This window comes from Eriocheir sinensis, chromosome 15 (assembly GCF_024679095.1).
Source record: "Eriocheir sinensis breed Jianghai 21 chromosome 15, ASM2467909v1, whole genome shotgun sequence".
Taxonomy (NCBI): domain Eukaryota; kingdom Metazoa; phylum Arthropoda; class Malacostraca; order Decapoda; family Varunidae; genus Eriocheir; species Eriocheir sinensis.
In genome coordinates this window covers 11,649,660-11,667,781 of record NC_066523.1, presented here as the reverse complement: position 1 = coordinate 11,667,781, position 18,122 = coordinate 11,649,660, and the positions used below count along the sequence as shown (strand labels likewise).

The window sequence follows — 18,122 nt, the reverse complement described above, 5'->3', positions numbered from 1 at the left end:
TTTGAGAGGTGAAGAGCCTTCGTGCTGTGATGACGTCATCAGCGAATATGGCGGCCCAAACAAACACGAATAAGTATTTCCATTGCATTTCACCTCTCTGTGCCACCATAACCACTTCAGCTTCCATTTCATCTTCTGTTGTAAGGAGCTTGTCAGCCAGGACAGCTAGTAATGCATGTTAAACGTTGCCAGGAAGATCAGCGTCCGCCATTTTGCTGCGAGTGAGACGCCGTTACCATAGCAACGAAGAGGCTTAGTAAAAGGACGGCCTTTATCTCCACTCTTGCAGCACTCTTGGAGCACTGCCAGTTACTGCAGCAAGAATTTCTTTTACACTAAGATAGATACAGCGATCACTGCTCTCATTCACGTGGTATGCTCTCCCTACCGCAACGTAACTCATCCGAAAACGTAACTTTTCCTAAATCTGAATTCTTCTTCAAGGTGAACTCTTTTTCTCGAACGCTTTGGTTTGCTTTCAGCAGTATTTTGGTAGAACAGTGTTGCCACTCACGCCATGGCTACTCGGTGAGACGCGTGAAATTTAAAAATCCAAAAAAAAAAAAAAATCTTCCATGACAATCCGTATAACACTGAGACCGTACTATTTGAGGGATGACTGTATGTGTATATATATATATATATATATATATATATATATATATATATATATATATATATATATATATATATATATATATATATATATATATATATATATATATATATATATATATCCAGAAATATAATCTAGTCTTGAAAATACTGAAGAAATTGTCCTTATTCTATCATGCCCAAAAGATGAAATTTACTAGCAAAAGTGATAGCTAAGGTAGTATGGCAATCAAAGAGGATGGAACAACAAAAAGATGGAGAAATAATGTAGAATATCAAGTTAATAAGTTTTAGAAAATAGGGAGTTGAGTAGATGTCTGGAGCATGTAGGAGCAGAATGAATGGACCATAAATAAATGAATATACAAATAAATAATAAGTAGCTTCCCTCCAATTGAAAATTGAACCATAAAGAAATGTTTTGTGAATATAGCCACTTAACAAAATGCAGTAGTATGAGCTTAACATTACTTAGTACTGGAAATTGAGTTAAAATATTATGATCAAATTGATGACTGATAATAAATTGCTGACATATCAACATGATTAATTATCAAACATTCTTTAGCAAAATAATCACTTACTGAGGCAAGCATGGCACTGCAAAGAAATGGAAACTGGGATGTGCTAGTGATGCGAAGAAGCTTGCCAATACGGAGCATGCCAGTGCAATCATGAAGCTCTGGCACAACACAGTCACGGAGAAGAGTCTCCGCCAGCTTTCCCACATAGACAAAGGCACCCAAGCATGGACTGAAAAAAGAACAGTTTTCAAGTTTTCTCTGAACAATGAAAGATTAATATTGATTTCACTATTTTACTCTATATCATACCTGGTACATATGTGCCTTTTTCCCTACAATGAATGTAATGCCTTTGCAATTTCAAACCTCTACAAAGCTTCAAAAGTTCAAACATATCTATGTAAGCCTTTCTATGCTTCAGTTATAACAACTGCATTATACATATGGTTTGAAATGCATCAACTGCTAGTTTCCTCCCTCAATCCTGGTTACACCCTTTGATAACGTTCTGATCTCTACCTTTCCTTGACAGCATATATCATATTGACACTCACCACAAATACCAAGCATGTTCCATTTATCCATCATTCTAAACCTGTCCCCCATATTAGCAGGTTCACTTTTCAAGGATTTGTACATTCGCGAAACTCCCCCGTTTGCACAAAGGCAGCCACTATGGAATTTTTGCAGCGCCATTCCAAACATTCACGGTTAGCCCATGGACAATTCAGCTGTTCCTTCAGAAAGTATAATGTATACATATATAAAACAGCATAAAATATCATAAATAGCATCATTAATCAGCTATACGTACTATAAACTGTACTTTATTTCACGTAAACATCTTACAAATATGTAGTCACTAAAATCCCACTTTACTGGTAGATACTCACCATGAAATCTGCCAATATTTTTTTTCAACTTCAGGTACTTAACAATATCATGCCATGAAAACTATTCACTAATGAATGTTCTTTCTATAAAAATCAGGTAACTGATATATGAAACAGGCAATGAAAACTGGATCATATACAAGCAGCTGTTTAGTTCATTACCATAAACGAACAGATGATGTATTGCCGCGACGATAGGGTGGTAGTAGAGCCACGTTTACACTGGGTAAGGAGAGAGACAAGTGTGCAACTAACTTGCTACAAGTCATTTGTTATGTATAGATATATACTTGCTGAGCATTTCTGGCAGGTCAGAGGCAAGTTTCCAGGCAATCAGTTCTACTTTGAGGCAATTTGCTTCCTCTCACCCACCACTGGAAAGCTACTTGCCACTTACTTGGTCTATATGAAAACATACTTGGTCATATTCCTCCCTAGCTGAGTTGCAGGACAGGCATTATGCAGAAAACATGCTTTTTGCTCATTCCTAATTGTTGTGTTTAATACTTTGAAAAATGCATGCAAGGTGGTTTGAGGAACATACATACATGTATGTGCCTAACACCAAAAACTGAGAGGTTACTTATTAAAATCTCTTGCTGTGTATACAACATTTGCCATGATTACTTTCCTTAAAATGAGAGCAGACTACTTGTACATTTCACTTGCCTCTTTACTTGTCAAGTGTGAATGAGCCCCTACCACCGCGCCAACACGTCGTCTGTTTGCTTAGGGTTATCAGCTGAACAGCTGCTTGTAGTTATGGTCCAGTTTATTATTACATGCTTCATATTTAAATTACCTGATTTTTTTAAATGGTGAGTACCCAACATAAGTCCAGTTTTAACCCCTTCACTACGGCCAGGCCAAAACAGCGCCCCGTGCCATATCTGGGATCGCCGCGTGCGCCAAATTTCAAATGTTGCTATTGAATATAACAAGTTTTCAGCCATAAACTCAACATAATCATCATGTATTATATATGAAAACGTGCAGAATTAAATGGTGCACATAAAGAAACTCACTATAGCTGGGCCAAAACAGCGCACTGCGCCGTATCCGGGATAGCCGCACGCACCAAATTTAAAATGTCACTATTGAACATAACAAGTTTTCAGACATAAACTCAACACAATCATCATGTATTATTTATGAAAACATGCAGAATTAAATGGTGCACATAAAGAAACAAATTATTTGATAATTTTGAGATGTAAGCATAAATATAGAAACAAAATAACTCGTATATTGGCTAAAGCGAGCCAGGACGCAGTATGCACATCCTCTGATATGGTACGGGACACGCAAGGACGCAGTATACGTGTCCTCGTGTTGAAGGGGTTAATAACTAAAAAAATTGTAAAAAGTTTACATAAATAAAAGTACAGTTTACAGTATGTATAGCTGATGAATGATGCCATTTCTGATATTTTATGCTCCTTTAAGGTAACAGAAATGCTTTATTAGGTACAGCATCTAAGGTCTAGTGACTTTTGAGGAGATGCATGCCAAATATTCATGGAAATTCTCTATTCGCAGGGGTCCATACCCCCAACCCCTGCAAATAACAGGGGACAGGTGTATTAGTAAAACAATTCTTACTTATGTATTTGTTGAATCTGAATTTATCGAACTCAACTCCATTACTATGTGTCCTTTCCTGTTCTCTTACAAGCAAAGTCTATTGACATCACCCATACTAAAACTTCAATAAAGTCTCTTGATACCCTATGCCTTTCCAGAGACTGCATATTTAAAAGATTAAACACATCCATATATATTAAGTTCTTCAGCCAGAGAATAATTTTTGTCATCCTCCTCTGCTCTGATTCAAGTATCTATGTGAATGTCCATTATATAGTAAGGGGACCAGAAATGCACTGTATAGTCAAAATAAAGTTTAACTAATGTTAATAGTCAAAATAAAGTTTAACTAATGTTAATAGTCAAAATAAAGTTTAACTAATGTTACTTTAAGGATATTGCATTAACATAGTGAAAAAAATCCTGTAATGAATACCATCAAGTGCCGAGGGATTGACCCTGTGCCTTCTGAGTATAAATCAGGGCAGCATACCAACTACGCCACTGATGAGCTATTTAAACAGGGGTTCTTAACCGGGGGTATCCATGGGAACCAAATGCTGGGAGTATGGAACTCAATCTTTGAATATTAATATATATTTGATTTATTAATAATGGTAAGAATGATGCATTATAACTAGCAGTGCTGTTCAGTATTTATAATTAGTGTTATTTCGTGACTAAAATTGATTAGTACTCAGTTGTATTACATTTCTTTCTCTAGAATAGATATGATAATATTTGGAAAGCAGTTAAGTGTGGTTCTAAATATGGGGGCAGGGCCGTAATTTCTTGGGAGCCTATAGCCCCACAATAATTTCTACATCGGCCTCAAAATCCACCTAAAACTGCTTATTTTTCAAAACTTCTCCATCACCTGTGCATGCTCGCTTTGCTCCCCCCCCTCCCCCCACCTCATGAACCTATGATGCCCTCTAGCCCCCCACAAAATCTGCCAAAATTACAGACCTGGGAAAAAACATCAAGCCACCAAAATCCCAGAATATTTGGCAACCCTGTCATGAGTGTCTTGCAACTCTTCACTGTTTTGAATATTATGAATGATAGTTGAGCTGTAGGCGCAGTCAGAGTTAGGTGATGATAATTTCAACAGTCAAGCGAAGGGGTATGTGACCATACTGAGCAATCCAATGGGGGTCTGGGATCATCGAAAGGTTAACGGCCGTACCATAAGGCAGCCTCCTCGACTATAGAAGCTCTTCGGCCAATTTCTCATACCATAATCTTCGAGGGGTCCTCTCCGCAAGCGAAGGAAAGGTGTTGAGGGGCGAAATTGTTGGAATCTGGCAAGGGGTCGAGATAGGCACATCTTCGTCAGCCCCTTCGCATATTTTAAGCGTCAATTCTGCATTTCTCTCATTAATATAGTAATAAATGATCCAGGAATTATAATAAAACGTATTTGATCTAATATGAATCTGCAAATTTTTTTTAAATAAATGATTTAAAATTTTGTTTAAGACTTTAGGGTTGTATCATGATTTTTAACCCTTGCCGAGTTGCCGTGTCAACACGCCTCCTTGGTCAACTCAAGGAGCTAGGTAGTCTTTTCCTATAGCTCCGATGGGGCTTGAGCACTTTTCTAACGGCCCCTTGCTTGACGGGATGGTAGCGAGGGGCAGAGAAGTGATAGCACCAGGCACATGTGGACTCCCTGGCTGTGTGCGTGGAGAGAGGTGGACACCATGAGATGCTGACGTCACTCCCCACCCCCTATAGGCCTCCCCTCTCGTAGGCCTTGTGGAAACACTGGCCGCGCAGGGATGCCAACCCTATCACTCACGCTATGTTCTCAATTATACCTATATTTGCCTTTCAATTAACCATTTTCTTCGTGATTATACATTGAAAAATAAGTATGATTACACTAATATATGTAAAATGCTTCAATTATCAATATTTCCATGTAGAGATGTTTACAGAGGCTACCAACCCAACTCAGAAGGAGCTCTAGCGGAGGAAGGGACCGAGATCACCTTATAGTATTCCACAGAAAGGGGACACCATTTAAGGGAAGAGGAGGAGGAAGGTTTAGAGGCTGCCTAATGGTACGGCCGTAAGAACCCCTGAGCTAAAAGATTGCCAGGCCAGCGGCCACTTCTGTGGGTTCAATCCCCCAACAATCAGTGGTGCTCATTACGGTATTTTTTCACTGTCCTAATGCAGTTTCCTTAGTGTATATATACACCGTATGTGCCAATGGGGGTTAAAAGTGTTTCATGATGACCTTTTAGCTCATCGGTGGCATAGTGTAGTAGTTATACTGCCCTGAATTCTACTCAAGAAGGCATGGGTTCAATCCCCTGACACTCAGTGATGTTCATTATGGAACTAATGTTAGATATAACTATTTTTTTTTTTTTTTTTTACAACAAAGGAGGCAGCTCAAGGGCACAAAAAAAGAAAACAATAATAAAAAAAAGCCCGCTACTCGCTGCTCCCAAAAAAGAATTAAAAGAGGTGGCCGAAAGAAAGATCAATTTCAGGAGGAGAGGTGTCCTGATACCCTCCTCTTGAAAGAGTTCAAGTCGTAGGCAGGAGGAAATACAGATGAAGGAAGATTGTTCCAGAGTTTACCAGCGTGAGGGATGAAAGAGTGAAGATGCTGGTTAACTCTTGCATAAGGGGTTTGGACAGTGTAGGGATGAGCATGAGTAGAAAGTCGTGTGCAGTGGGGCTGCAGGAGGGGGGGAGGCATGCAGTTAGCAAGTTCAGAAGAGCAGTCAGCATGGAAATATCGATAGAAGATAGAAAGAGAGGCAACATCGCGGCGGAATTTAAGAGGTAGAAGGCTATCAGTAGGAGGAGGAGAGCTGATGAGACGAAGAGCCTTACGGCCGTATTCTCAGTGAATCTCTTCCCCCTTCACGCGAGGAAACAAGGCTTCGTGGACCAAACGGTATTCTCAGTGACGAGGAGTGTCTTTGATGCAGCGCTGGCGGCGAGCGGGAAAAAAATGAACTAATTTCCTCTCTTGACGAAGAGGAGGTGAAGGCCCGCTCTTCGCTAATATCTTCGCACATTTAATGCTTTATTACAACATTTTTCCATTTTGGTGTATTATTAATTGGGTATAAGAACAATTTAAGTTTTCTAGGCCTTATATAAAAAATAATACAATGCGAGAAACAATATTTTTCTGTTTATTCAAGACTTCACGGGTTCCTATGATAATTTAAGCCAACACTGGAACACACCTCTCAACCAGCACGCCCCGCCCTTTAGTCTCAACTATTCACAATAGTTATCTTTTTTGAGCGTTTGTAGGGCGGGCACTTCGAATCATAAGCATGCATTAAGATTGCTGGGATGAATTTTAAAGTGACAGACTAACAGGCTTTCTCCGGGCGCTTGTTTCACAAGTCTGTATGAATATGTGGTGGTATTTGGTACTCCGTGCTGGGCTTACCACGGCCAATCTCCAAACTCGTGACGTCACCTGTGGGTGGAGCTTAGCAAAGCTCAGCAATATAGATGCTACCATTTTCCACCTACTGATAGGAGCTCTAAAGCTAGTTAAAATATATTTACAAGTGAGAAATAACGAAGGGAAAAAGAGATGTCTCATGGAACAGGAGGAAAATAAAGAAAATAAAAGCAGTTTATTCTAACGAGGTCTCCTAAGCTCCGCCCACAGGTAACGGGATGATATGAAAGCGAAGCAAACATAGCCACGGGTACCAACCAATTAAATGCATCAATGTAAAATTTCTGCTATATATAATGTATGTCACTGTATCAAGCACTGTTTACATAAATATTAGTCACACTATATAATCCATTATAAAAATGTACCTAAATTGCATTAAGGTTTCGGTTTTCAACGTTTGTTTGATTTGCAGTAGTACCAACAGTACACGGAAAGATTGTTTCGAAGGTGAGGGACTGGGCATACCCTTCAACGGAAACACACTCTCTAAGAGACGCTTCGACGAAGAGGGAAGAGCTTCACTGAGAATATGGCCGTTAGACTCCACTCTGTCCAGAAGAGCTGTGTGAGTGGAGCCCCCCCACACGTGAGATGCATACTCCATACGAGGGCGATTGAAAGAAGTTGAATAATGCAGAGTGGAGTCGTCGAGTATAAGTGGACAGGACAGTTTGTTATGGAAAGAAGATCATTGATGAATAACAGGAAGAGAGTGGGTGATAGGACAGAGCCCTGTGGAACGCCACTGTTGATAGGTTTAGGGGAAGAGCAGTGACCGTCTACCACCGCAGAGATAGAACGGCCTGAAAGGAAACTGGAGATAAAGGAACAGAGAGAGGGATAGAATCCGAAAGAGGGCAGTTTAGAAAGCAAAGACTGGTGCCAGACTCTATCGAAGGCTTTCGATATCTCTAGCGCAACAGAGAAAGTTTCACCGAAACGGCTAAGAGAGGATGAACAAGAGTCAGTTAAGAGAGCAAGAAGATCACCAGTAGAACGCCCTTTGCGGAATCCATACTGGCGATCAGATAGAAGGTTAGAAGTGGAAAGGTGCTTTTGAATCTTCTGGTTAAGGACTGATTCAAAAGCTTTATAGACAGGAAAGTAAAGCTATAGGGCGGTAGTTTGAGGGATTGGAACGGTCACCCTTCTTAGGTACAGGCTGTACAAAGGCATACTTCCAGCAGGAAGGAAAGATAGATGTTGATAGGAGGAGACGAAAGAGTTTGACCAGGCAGGGTGTCAGCACAGAAGCACAGTTTTTAAGGACAATAGGAGGCACTCCATCAAGTCCATAAGCCTTCTGAGAGTTGAGGCCAGAGAGGGCATAGAAAACATCATTTGGAAGAATCTTAATAACAGGCATAAAGGAGTCAGAGGGGGGATGAGTAGGAAGAATATGCCCAGAATCGTCCAGGGTGGAGTTCTTACAGAAAGTCTGAGCGAAGAGTTCAGCCTTGCTGCTGTCAGGGTTAAGGAGAGGAGGGAAAGAGGAAGAAGTGAAATTGGAGGAGATATTTTGGGCTAGATGCCAGAAGTCATGGGAAGAATTAGAAGAAGCAAGGTGTTGATATTTTCTATTAATAAAAGAAGTTTTGGTAAGTTGGAATAGATTTGGCACGATTCCAGGCTGAAATGTAAAGGTCAAAGTTAGTGGGAGTTTGAAGGCTCTGGAACCTTTTGTGAGCTGCCTCTCTGTCTTTAATAGCACGAGAACAAGCGTGATTAAACCAAGGCTTTTTAGCATGAGGAGTAGAGAAAGTACATGGAATGTATGCCTCCATTCAAGAGACAATCACCTCTGTCATGTGCTGAGCACACACAGAGGGGTCTCTCTCCTGGAAGCAGTAATCATTCCACGGGAAATCAGAAAAGTACATCCTCAGGTCGTCCCACCGAGCTGAAGCAAAATGCCAGAAGCATCGCCTCTTCGGCAGGTCCAGAGGATGTACAGGAGCGATAGGACAGGATACAGAAATAAGGTTATGATCGGAGGAGCCCAACAAGGAGAACAGTTTGACAGAGTAAGCAGAAGGATTAGAGGTAAGGAAGAGGTCTAGAATGTTGGGCCTGTCTCCAAGACGGTCAGGAATACGAGTAGGGTGCTGAACCAACTGCTCTAGGTCGTTGAGGAGAGCAAAGTTGTAGGCTTGTTCACCAGGCTGGTCAGTGAAGGAGGATGAAAGCCAAAGCTGGTGGTGAACACTGAAATCTCCCAAGATGGAGATTTCAGCAAAGGGACAGTGAGTAAAGATGTGCTCCACTTTAGAGTTCAAATAGTCAAAGAATTTTACATAGTTAGTAGAGTTAGGTGAGAGATAAACAGCACATATGTATTTAGTAATAGAATGACAGTGAAGTCTTAGCCAGATGGTGGAAAATTCAGAAGAGTCAAGGTCGTGGGCACGAGAGCAAGTGATGTCGTTGCGCATGTAGGCGCAACATCCAGCTTTGGATTGAAATTTAGGATAGAGATAGTAGGAGGGAACAGAGTAGAGGTTGCTGTCAGTAGCCTCAGAAACCTGTGTTTCGGTGAGGAAGAGAAGGTGGGGTTTAGAGGAGGAGAGATGGTGTTCCACAGAATGAAAATTAGAACGAAGACCGCGAATGTTGCAGAAATTGATAAGGAGGAGGTTCGAGGAGTTATCAGGACACCTCTCAAGTCGGCAGCCAGAAGGGGAGTCCTCCCTGAGGGAATTTATGGTCCCCCCCCCAGGCGGGGACTCCGAGGCGGTGTTTTCGTTAGCCATTTTGAATTTTGAATTTTGGGAAAAGGTGTGTGTGTTGTGTGAATGTAGTGTGGTGAAGAAAGAGAGAGGAACTGTCTTTAGAGAGCATGCTGAACTGCTCTCTGGTGTTGATGAGACAAAAGGGAAACGGTTAGTGAGGACATGGGAAGGGTCTTTGAAGGGCTTCAGCACCTTCCTCGCTTCCCATATATCCTCACCGGGAGTAGCTCACGCCTGTTCGGTAGGTGTCTTCCTACCTACTCCTACAATACTTGATAACTTCAGTATTTCTATTGCTGATGCTTCTTGAAATTGAACCAAATATCCTGTTTGCATGATTTTTTAAATGAAGACACTGGTTCCTTGGATAAAAACAAGAGTTTACTAAAATGACAATCTCTCACATCTAAACCTGTTTATATTACTATACAAATTCCATCAAAGAACAAAATTCAAAGATATTTCTTGCATTTATAAAGAAAATAAATCACTGGACTAACCTGTGTACGATTTAACATGGACTCTTGCTAAGAGAACAAAACAGATGGCTGGGATGATCAGCTGCACCAGCTTTGAAGGAGAAATACAGAAAACCATAATATTTGTGATGACTGTTACTGGGTTGAAGATTCCTTGCACAATAACAGTATAGTACAGGTTGCAGACAGCCATTGGTACAGCAACTTGTAGCAAAAGCAGGCATCCCAGAGCTCGTACATATCTCCATAGTAATATCTGAAAAATGAAAATTAATGTTTTAATTTTCTGCAAAATAAAAAAACAAGAAATATGAAATTAATAACTTATTAAAGCTCACATCTTGGCCAGCATATTTAGGCAGCCTTTAAATCTGAGTAGTACAAGATATTATCAAAGAAAAAGGCCAATGTTGTAGTGATAATTAAGGAAGGATAAATCAATCATCACCTTTGTTGCCGGAGGGAGAGGTGGGGGGGAAGAGCCTTAACCTATTCTATCCTGTCCTACTACGTGTAGATTGCTATAAAAAAATAGTAGTAGTGGTAGAAGACAGACACCCTCGCCATAGACCACCAGGTCTTCTGGTGTCTGTTCTTTCTATGTATTCATCTAAAGCCCTTGATAGTCCACTGAAGCACAATGGCTTTTCCCAACAATTTTCACCCCTCTCCAATATTAGTGTACTTCTTCCTGCTCTAATGTTCTACTTTCATCTTTGCACTTGGTCCTCTGTTTGCCCCAACTTCTACAATTTTGGGGTTGCCACTCTGTTATCCTCGTTGTCAAACTGTTATCAGTTCTATGCACGATATGACTAGGCTTGCCACCCGTTCCTTAAAATATGGATTCATTTCATGTTGGAGAGTGAGATGTTGCGCTCCATTTTGAACAAATATCGAACGACATTTGTTCCATATTTTTATATCTGAATAGACAAGCAGATAATATTTAATAAATTGTACCAAGTGCATTTTTCGGTTAATCGCAAAACCAGTCCGTAAAGTTATGCATTTGTTAAGGGTTGTCCTAAAATATGTGTAAAGTACGCGACGTAACGTCCCTCCTCTTCCCTCCTGCCTCCACCACCAGCAGGCAGCGGCTGTCAGTCAGGGCAGGCTAGAGAAATTTTAGGGTTGCCATCCGTTCCTTAGTACGGATTCGTTCCATATTGGAGTGTGAGATATTGCATTCCTCATTTTTTGGAGCTCAAGGTGACAACCCTAGCTATGACCTGCCTAAGTCCATTTCTTATTATTGCTAGTCATTAAAATGTCAACTTTTGTATGTCCTTTAATCTATGATGCTCCCTTCCTGTTTCTTCACGTTGTAACATGTTATACCCAACATCTTTCTTTCCATTCCTCCTTGTGTGGTTCTTAGCTTTCTCTCTAAATATTTAGTGAAGTGCAACAAGTTGTAAGCAATCAACAACAGATGTGATATTTATTATGAAGCAAGTACAGGAGAGATATGCTGAAAAGAGGAGTATGCTTTTCATGTTTTTGTCGATCTGGAGATGGCATTTGAGAGCATCCTGAGAGAAGCGATTAGATGAGCATTAAGGAGACAGAAAGCACCGGAGATTGATTACTCTGGTGATGTCTCTATGAGAACACAAGATGAAGAGTAAAGACTGGAGCAGGAATCTCAGATGGATTTGAGATTGGGGGAGGGGGTCATCAAGAATCAGCCCGGAACCCCCTATTGCTTTCGGTGGTGATGGAGGTGATGCAAGAAGAAAGAGAAGGATTGTGGGAATTATTGTAGGTTGATGATCAGGTGATAAATGCTGAGAGTGAAGAGACTGCAATTGAAAGGTTTAAAAGATGGAAGACTGGTATGGAGAGGAGAGGACTGAAGATTAACATGGAAAAAACTAAGGTGATGTTAACAGGGAGGACTCCTGGAGTGTGACAAGAGACAGGAAGGTATCCATGTAGTTGTTATGGAAGAGGAGTGGGCACTAACTCCATCTGGTGACCATGATGTGGGAAGTGATGTGACAAGAAATGCTCAGAGCTGAGGAATATAAATCATGCAGGAGGTGCCCAACATGTGAGAGGGGACAGGGAACAGAGAAGGGAAGAAGAGATAATGGATATAGTCTTAAAGTGGTGGACAAGTTCTGCTATCTGGGAGAAATGTTGCATTGTGAGGCTAGAGCAGACAGCAGTGAGAACAAAAATAGTAGCTGCGAGGAGAAAATGGAGTTAGCAAGTTTGGTGGTTAGCAAAAACATACTTATGGAAAAGGGTAAACATCTACTGTATGTGTGTGAGACCAGTGATGTTATACAGAGAAGAGACATGGCCAACAGAGTTAGAGAGGGCAAGGAGCAGAATGCTGAGATACATGGGGCATGTGAAATGGGAAGATAGGGTAAATTCCCCCAGGGAGGACTCCCCTTCTGGCTGCGACCGAGAGAGAGGTGAATAACCTCAACCTCTCTCTCTTTCTTCAACATTCCAACAGTTTTATGAATGGCTCTAATTTTTTTCATCTCATCTCTCTCTCTCTTCCCTCCTCCTCCTTCACTTTCCATTCTTTAAAGCTTCAGCAGCAATCTCAGGCTTCTGCAACAATCTCTGTTCTTCCCTCTATAATCATATCCCTAAATTTCAATCCAAAGCTGGATGTTGCGCTCTTACCATTTGCTTCTACTCATCTGAACAAGACTTTCTTCCTTTTCTGAATTTTCCACATTCTGGCTATTTTAATCTCTGTACTGTTACTAAATACATCTGTGCTTCTGTTCTCTCTTTCTCTCTATAAAATTAAAATACTTTGACTATTTCTATTCTAACTCTCTTCTAGATGGCTCTCTCCATCCTAAGAGATTTCAATGTTCTCCATCTTATTTCCTCTGAGCTTTGGCTTTCATCCTTTTTCATGACCATCCTGGTGACAAAGCCTAATCTGACACTACAAAGTTATCCTCTAGACCCAGGGAGTCGACACCCCAGTCAAGATGACCTCTTCCCTTCTTGGCCAACCCTTCCTCTTCTTCCCTTCCTCTTTCTCTGTCTTCCTGTTCTCACAATCTTCTTCCTCCTCAAACTCCATCTCAACCTCTCCTCCTCCTCTGCCCTGTGCTATCGCCACTGTGACCCAAGATCTTCCCCTTCGAGGACCGCTTCAACATACTCTTCCGTTTGCTTCATTGATTTGGACCTGTACTTGGACTGTCCATTTCCTTTTTCCCTTTCATGTGGAGAGTTTGCCATTGTGTGTCACAGAGGTATTCCCTCTGATTATCTCTGGGACAGAGGCATACATTCTGGTTCTCTCACGCTCAACACTGGCAATGATCTCTTGGTTTCCTGTGCTGTCAAGAATCACAAAAAAGCTCAGGGTTCACTTTAAATTTCAAACAAATGCTAAACAATACTTTATCTTCTGCTGAAAAAAAATAAATTCTACACTAGAAAAAACCAAAAATACCCTTCCTTTAACTCTTAATATTTGACTTTTGGCATCTCTTTCCCCTTCTCTAACCAACATCATAACTGCTGGCTTCTCTCCAACTCAGCCTCTTCCTCATCTTCTTCTGCTCACTTCTGGCTCCTCTACTCTGTTCTCACTTCTATATTCTAAAAACTCTTCTCTCAACCTTCTTCTCTCAAACCTTTCTAAAAACTCTACTCTGGACGATTCTGGGCATCCTCCTCCTGCTTGTCCTCCAAATTCTTTGTCTCTTGCTAAATTCCTCCTTCAAAATGGCCTCTCCTTATGCCTCTCTGGCCCTAGAATGGAGTGCCTCTCCTGGTCTGGTGCCTCCTCTCCTGTCTCCGTCAACTCTTCTGTGCTGTCACGTGTCTGTCCAACATCTTATTTCTTCTAGCTGTCAACATCTACCTTTGCCTAGCCTGGTGAGAAGAAGGCCATCCAATCCTATCAATTACTTCTCTACATCTTCTAAAGCTTCTTTACCTCAACTCTTCGTAATTTTCTTCTACCTTTAAAAATCCCATCTCTTTGCCGCCTTTCCTTCTTTCTATTCTTTGTTTCTCCATTCTACTGGTGATTCTCTATGCTCTCGCCAGACTCCCTTAATCCTCTTTCAGCACGTTCGCCTGTCTACTTTTGCTGACATCATAAAAGCTCTTCTATTGGTGATTGGTAGCCTTTGTAAGGGTCTCTTCTCTCCTCTCTTTCTATCCTTCCTGTCCTTTCTCTGCTACCTCCCTCTCTTTTCCTTTCCTTTTCTCTGTTTCTGTAGTTATCTAGTTCTTTCTGACCGTCCTATTTCTAAATCTAATCCAGGGTGCTGTTCTCTAATGCTTCTATTTGTGTCCCTCTATTTTCTGTTGTTTTCCACCTTTCTTTTCTCTAACCTACTGTTCATAACCTCCTCCATTCTGCATTGCATTAACTTTCTTCTCTTTTTTCTACTTCACACTCTTAATGACTTTAAGGCTTTAATAGCAGAAGCAATTCCTCAGACCTTTTATTATTGACGGCTCAGACACCTGGTGCCCTCATACAAGAGCACTCAACAGTCCGACAACCACCTATCCTCGGCACACAATCTCCCTAAACAACTATCCTATTCTTGACAACACCTGAACAACACCTTCCTCAAACTTAAACATCCTCAACCTCATCCCACACTCAAAATCCTCAACTGGAAAACCTCATCTCTCATCTATCTGAAACTCTTCATCTCAAATCTTCAACTGCAATTCTCCACCTCCGCCTCCCTGCTTTCTCCCTCATACAGTTTTTGTCCATATACAGGGCCAGTCTCCGCCTCTTATGGAGTGCCATCACTCACACTCCTCCGCCACACAGTGGAGCTCTTCTGGCATGTGTGGGCTAAGGCTCTTGGCTCCCCCTCTCTCCTCCTCTACCTCTTCTGCTTCTTCTCCTCTCACTTTCTCTTATGTTGCTCTTACCCTATCTCCACGCCCATTCCCTCTGCTCTTCTTTCATCTTCTATCTTTCCCCTCCCTCCGACCACCTTTTTGAATTCTTCTTTCTATCGGGACTCCCATCCATACCCCTCACCTCCTGCAAGAGTTCTACAGCATCTCTACTCTCTTCTCTCCCTCTTTCCTCCCTGGATTTTGACTCCATCTCTTCCTTCTCCTTGTCAAATCTCCTCTCCTGCTCTAAGGAGGGTATCAGGATCATTCCTCACGCAGTTCCTCTCTTTTCTGCCACTTTCATTGTTATTCTTTGCTTTTTGGTTTTAACTTTTCACAGCGAGTTTTTTTTTTTTTTTTATTTTTTTTTTTTGTTGCCCTTGAGCTGCCTTTTTGTAAAACGAGGAGGTGACAAGGTGTAGTGTGGAGGACGTGTTGAGTGTGCTGAGGAGGCAAAGATTGATGTGGTGTGGTCACATCGAAGAGGGAGGAGGGCCAAGTACTCGGATGAGCTGAGAAAGTGGAGGTAGAAAGGACAAGATCAGTGAAAATATTCTCATTGCTGCTGGTGTCCATATCCAGACCATTGAGCGCTCCTGGCGTGTCGCCAAATCCTAGGTATTTCACTCAAGCAACAAGGTGCACATGTACCCAAAATTCCTTGCATGATACTTGTTTGCCCGAGCATACCCAAAAGAACAACACCATCACCACTTCCTCAAATTCACAGGGATATTCTAAAAGCATCCAAATTCACATTAATAGGTAAGTAGGATGTATAGTGACAGGAAAGGAAGAAATGCAGGTATAACCCCAGTCATTTACCAACTTAACTCAGGTGGTTGACACTATTTTTTTCTGATTGATCTCAAGTGCTCTTCAACATTTCTAAGTACTATTTCTGTTGCAAATTATTCATTTCTGCGATAATAAATTTTTCATTCACTAACATGTAGAGGGAGTTGGTGTGAGTAAAGTCCCCCTAGAATGTGGGGGGGGAGGGGGGGAGGAAGGGCAAAGCCCTCTCCTATCAGGGATTAGTTTTAATATAATTTAATACATTTAATTAATTTTGATACTAAATATAACCCATTTAGGAGTACGCAGTGGTAGCCAGCAGGGATGCTTCACACTGCACTGCTGTCACTGGAAATCGACAGTCCAGTCAGCTACATTGATCCAGTGGTATAAATATCTTTCTCATCACAGTGGACGGAACTATTTTTTATGATAAATTTTTGTGTTTTACATTAATCTTATGTCTGTTTTTTTCTCAGAAATCACTAAAATCTCAGGTGGGGGGGTGTTACTGAAAACCTGGTGATTTTTGAGATAATAACCTATTACCACTATATATATGGACCCATCACCACCAAAATAGCAGATATAATATATATGGACCAACTGAGCAGATCTCCAAAACCACTCCTGTCATAAATTCACCCTAGCACTCAAGTGGCTCTTCTGTGTTGACAATATTATTTCTACAAGAAAAAGCATCACATTAGGGCAAAAAATGAACAATCACTTTCATAAACAGAACGCTCAGTTTAACAAAATATTACCCGGCCACACCGCAAGGAAAATAAGTAAGGAAGCAAGGAAAATCAGTAAGAAAGTAAGGAATATCAGTCAGTAAGAAGTAAGGGAAATTGGTGAGAAAGTAAGGAAAATCAGTAAAAAAGTAGGGAAAATCATGAGAAAGTAAGGAAAATCAATAAGTAAGAAAATAAGGAAAATCAGTGAGAAAGAAAGTAAGAAAATAAGGAAAATCAGTGAGAAAGAAAGTAAGGAAAATCATAAAGGAAAGAAAAATCGGGTGTAAAAGGCAATACAAAAAGCATCAGAGGTTAAAAGAAGAGGAAGAAGCTGCAAACAAAACATTACCGGTAGTTAGTTTCTTAATTACAGAAAAGGTGAAGCAATCTGAGGACATATAAAGGCAGAATGACATTTGATTACGAATACAAAGTTCCTGATGGGCTAAAGAAGAACGCAGCACTTGACAAGCCGTTAAGTATATAGAAATTACCGGGTGCCAAGGTGCTTACGATTATCTGGTATTAACACATTCCTTAAGTCCACTGAGGCGTGCACTTCAGCTTAAACATGACGTGGTATCCCTCACCTCCCGGGCAAATAGTTCCTCCAGCTTCATGGCGTGTAGTGGAGGCGATGATGGACTCGTAAAGGTGGACCCTTGCCCTCGCCCTCGCTCTCGCCGCGGTTCAAACAGACGACAGACAACGCAGCTTCTTCTTCCTCTTCTTTTATCCTCTGACGCTTTTCGTATTGCTTTTAACATCATCATTTTTTCTTCCCTAACTGATTTCCCTTACTTTATTACTTACTGATTTTCCTTACTTTCCTTACGGTACTGATTTTCCTTACTCCTTACTTAGGAAAGAGCGGTGATGATTCGGCCACATTTAAAAAAAAAAAAAAGTATTTAAAGAAGAAAAAAAAAGTTAAAGCAGCGTAATAGACCGTATTAGCTATACAGGCAGCGCCACATGTGGCCACTCAACTCCAAGCTGAATTTTCTAAAGAGTTCAATTTATAGACTAAAGTGCGTCTGAGGCTGTCTCAGGGATACACGGCCATGGTGCCGCCGTCGCCCCAAGCCGATGATTGCACACACTTCACTCCTACCCGATTTCAGTTTTTCTCCATGTCAAATAGTAGTCAAGAAATCGGGTAGGAGTAAAGTGTGTGCATCGTTGGCCTGCCAAGGCCTCGTATCCTGGAGGCAGCCTCAGACGCACTCTACTAGTACGTAGGGGAGAGCGGTGATGATCAGTGGGATGGTCCGGCCACAGCACTTATTGTAAAGTGTATGTGTAGTGCGGCGACGGCCTGATGAACGAGCCTCCCATAGGATTAGGGAGCCAGGATTAGGGAGATAATGATTGATGATCCTACTATACATTTCAGCGGCGGACAAACGCTGTTTTTCGCAAATATCTCCTAAACGAATCATT

General features: G+C 41.2%; 1 protein-coding gene across 11 annotated transcripts in view; it reads right to left on the bottom strand.

Annotated features, from left to right (window-relative positions):
• The window catches only part of LOC126998905 (nucleoporin NDC1-like), an 81,435-nt gene that overhangs the window by 22,383 nt on the left and 40,930 nt on the right, over positions 1-18,122 (bottom strand). For all 11 annotated transcript variants that reach the window (XM_050861123.1, XM_050861122.1, XM_050861112.1 and 8 more), the window contains 2 exons: positions 10,297-10,531; positions 1,200-1,368 (listed from right to left, as the gene is read on the bottom strand). In XM_050861123.1, coding sequence (XP_050717080.1) covers positions 1,200-1,368; positions 10,297-10,531 — 404 coding nt within the window. The remainder of the gene's footprint in view (positions 1-1,199; positions 1,369-10,296; positions 10,532-18,122) is intronic.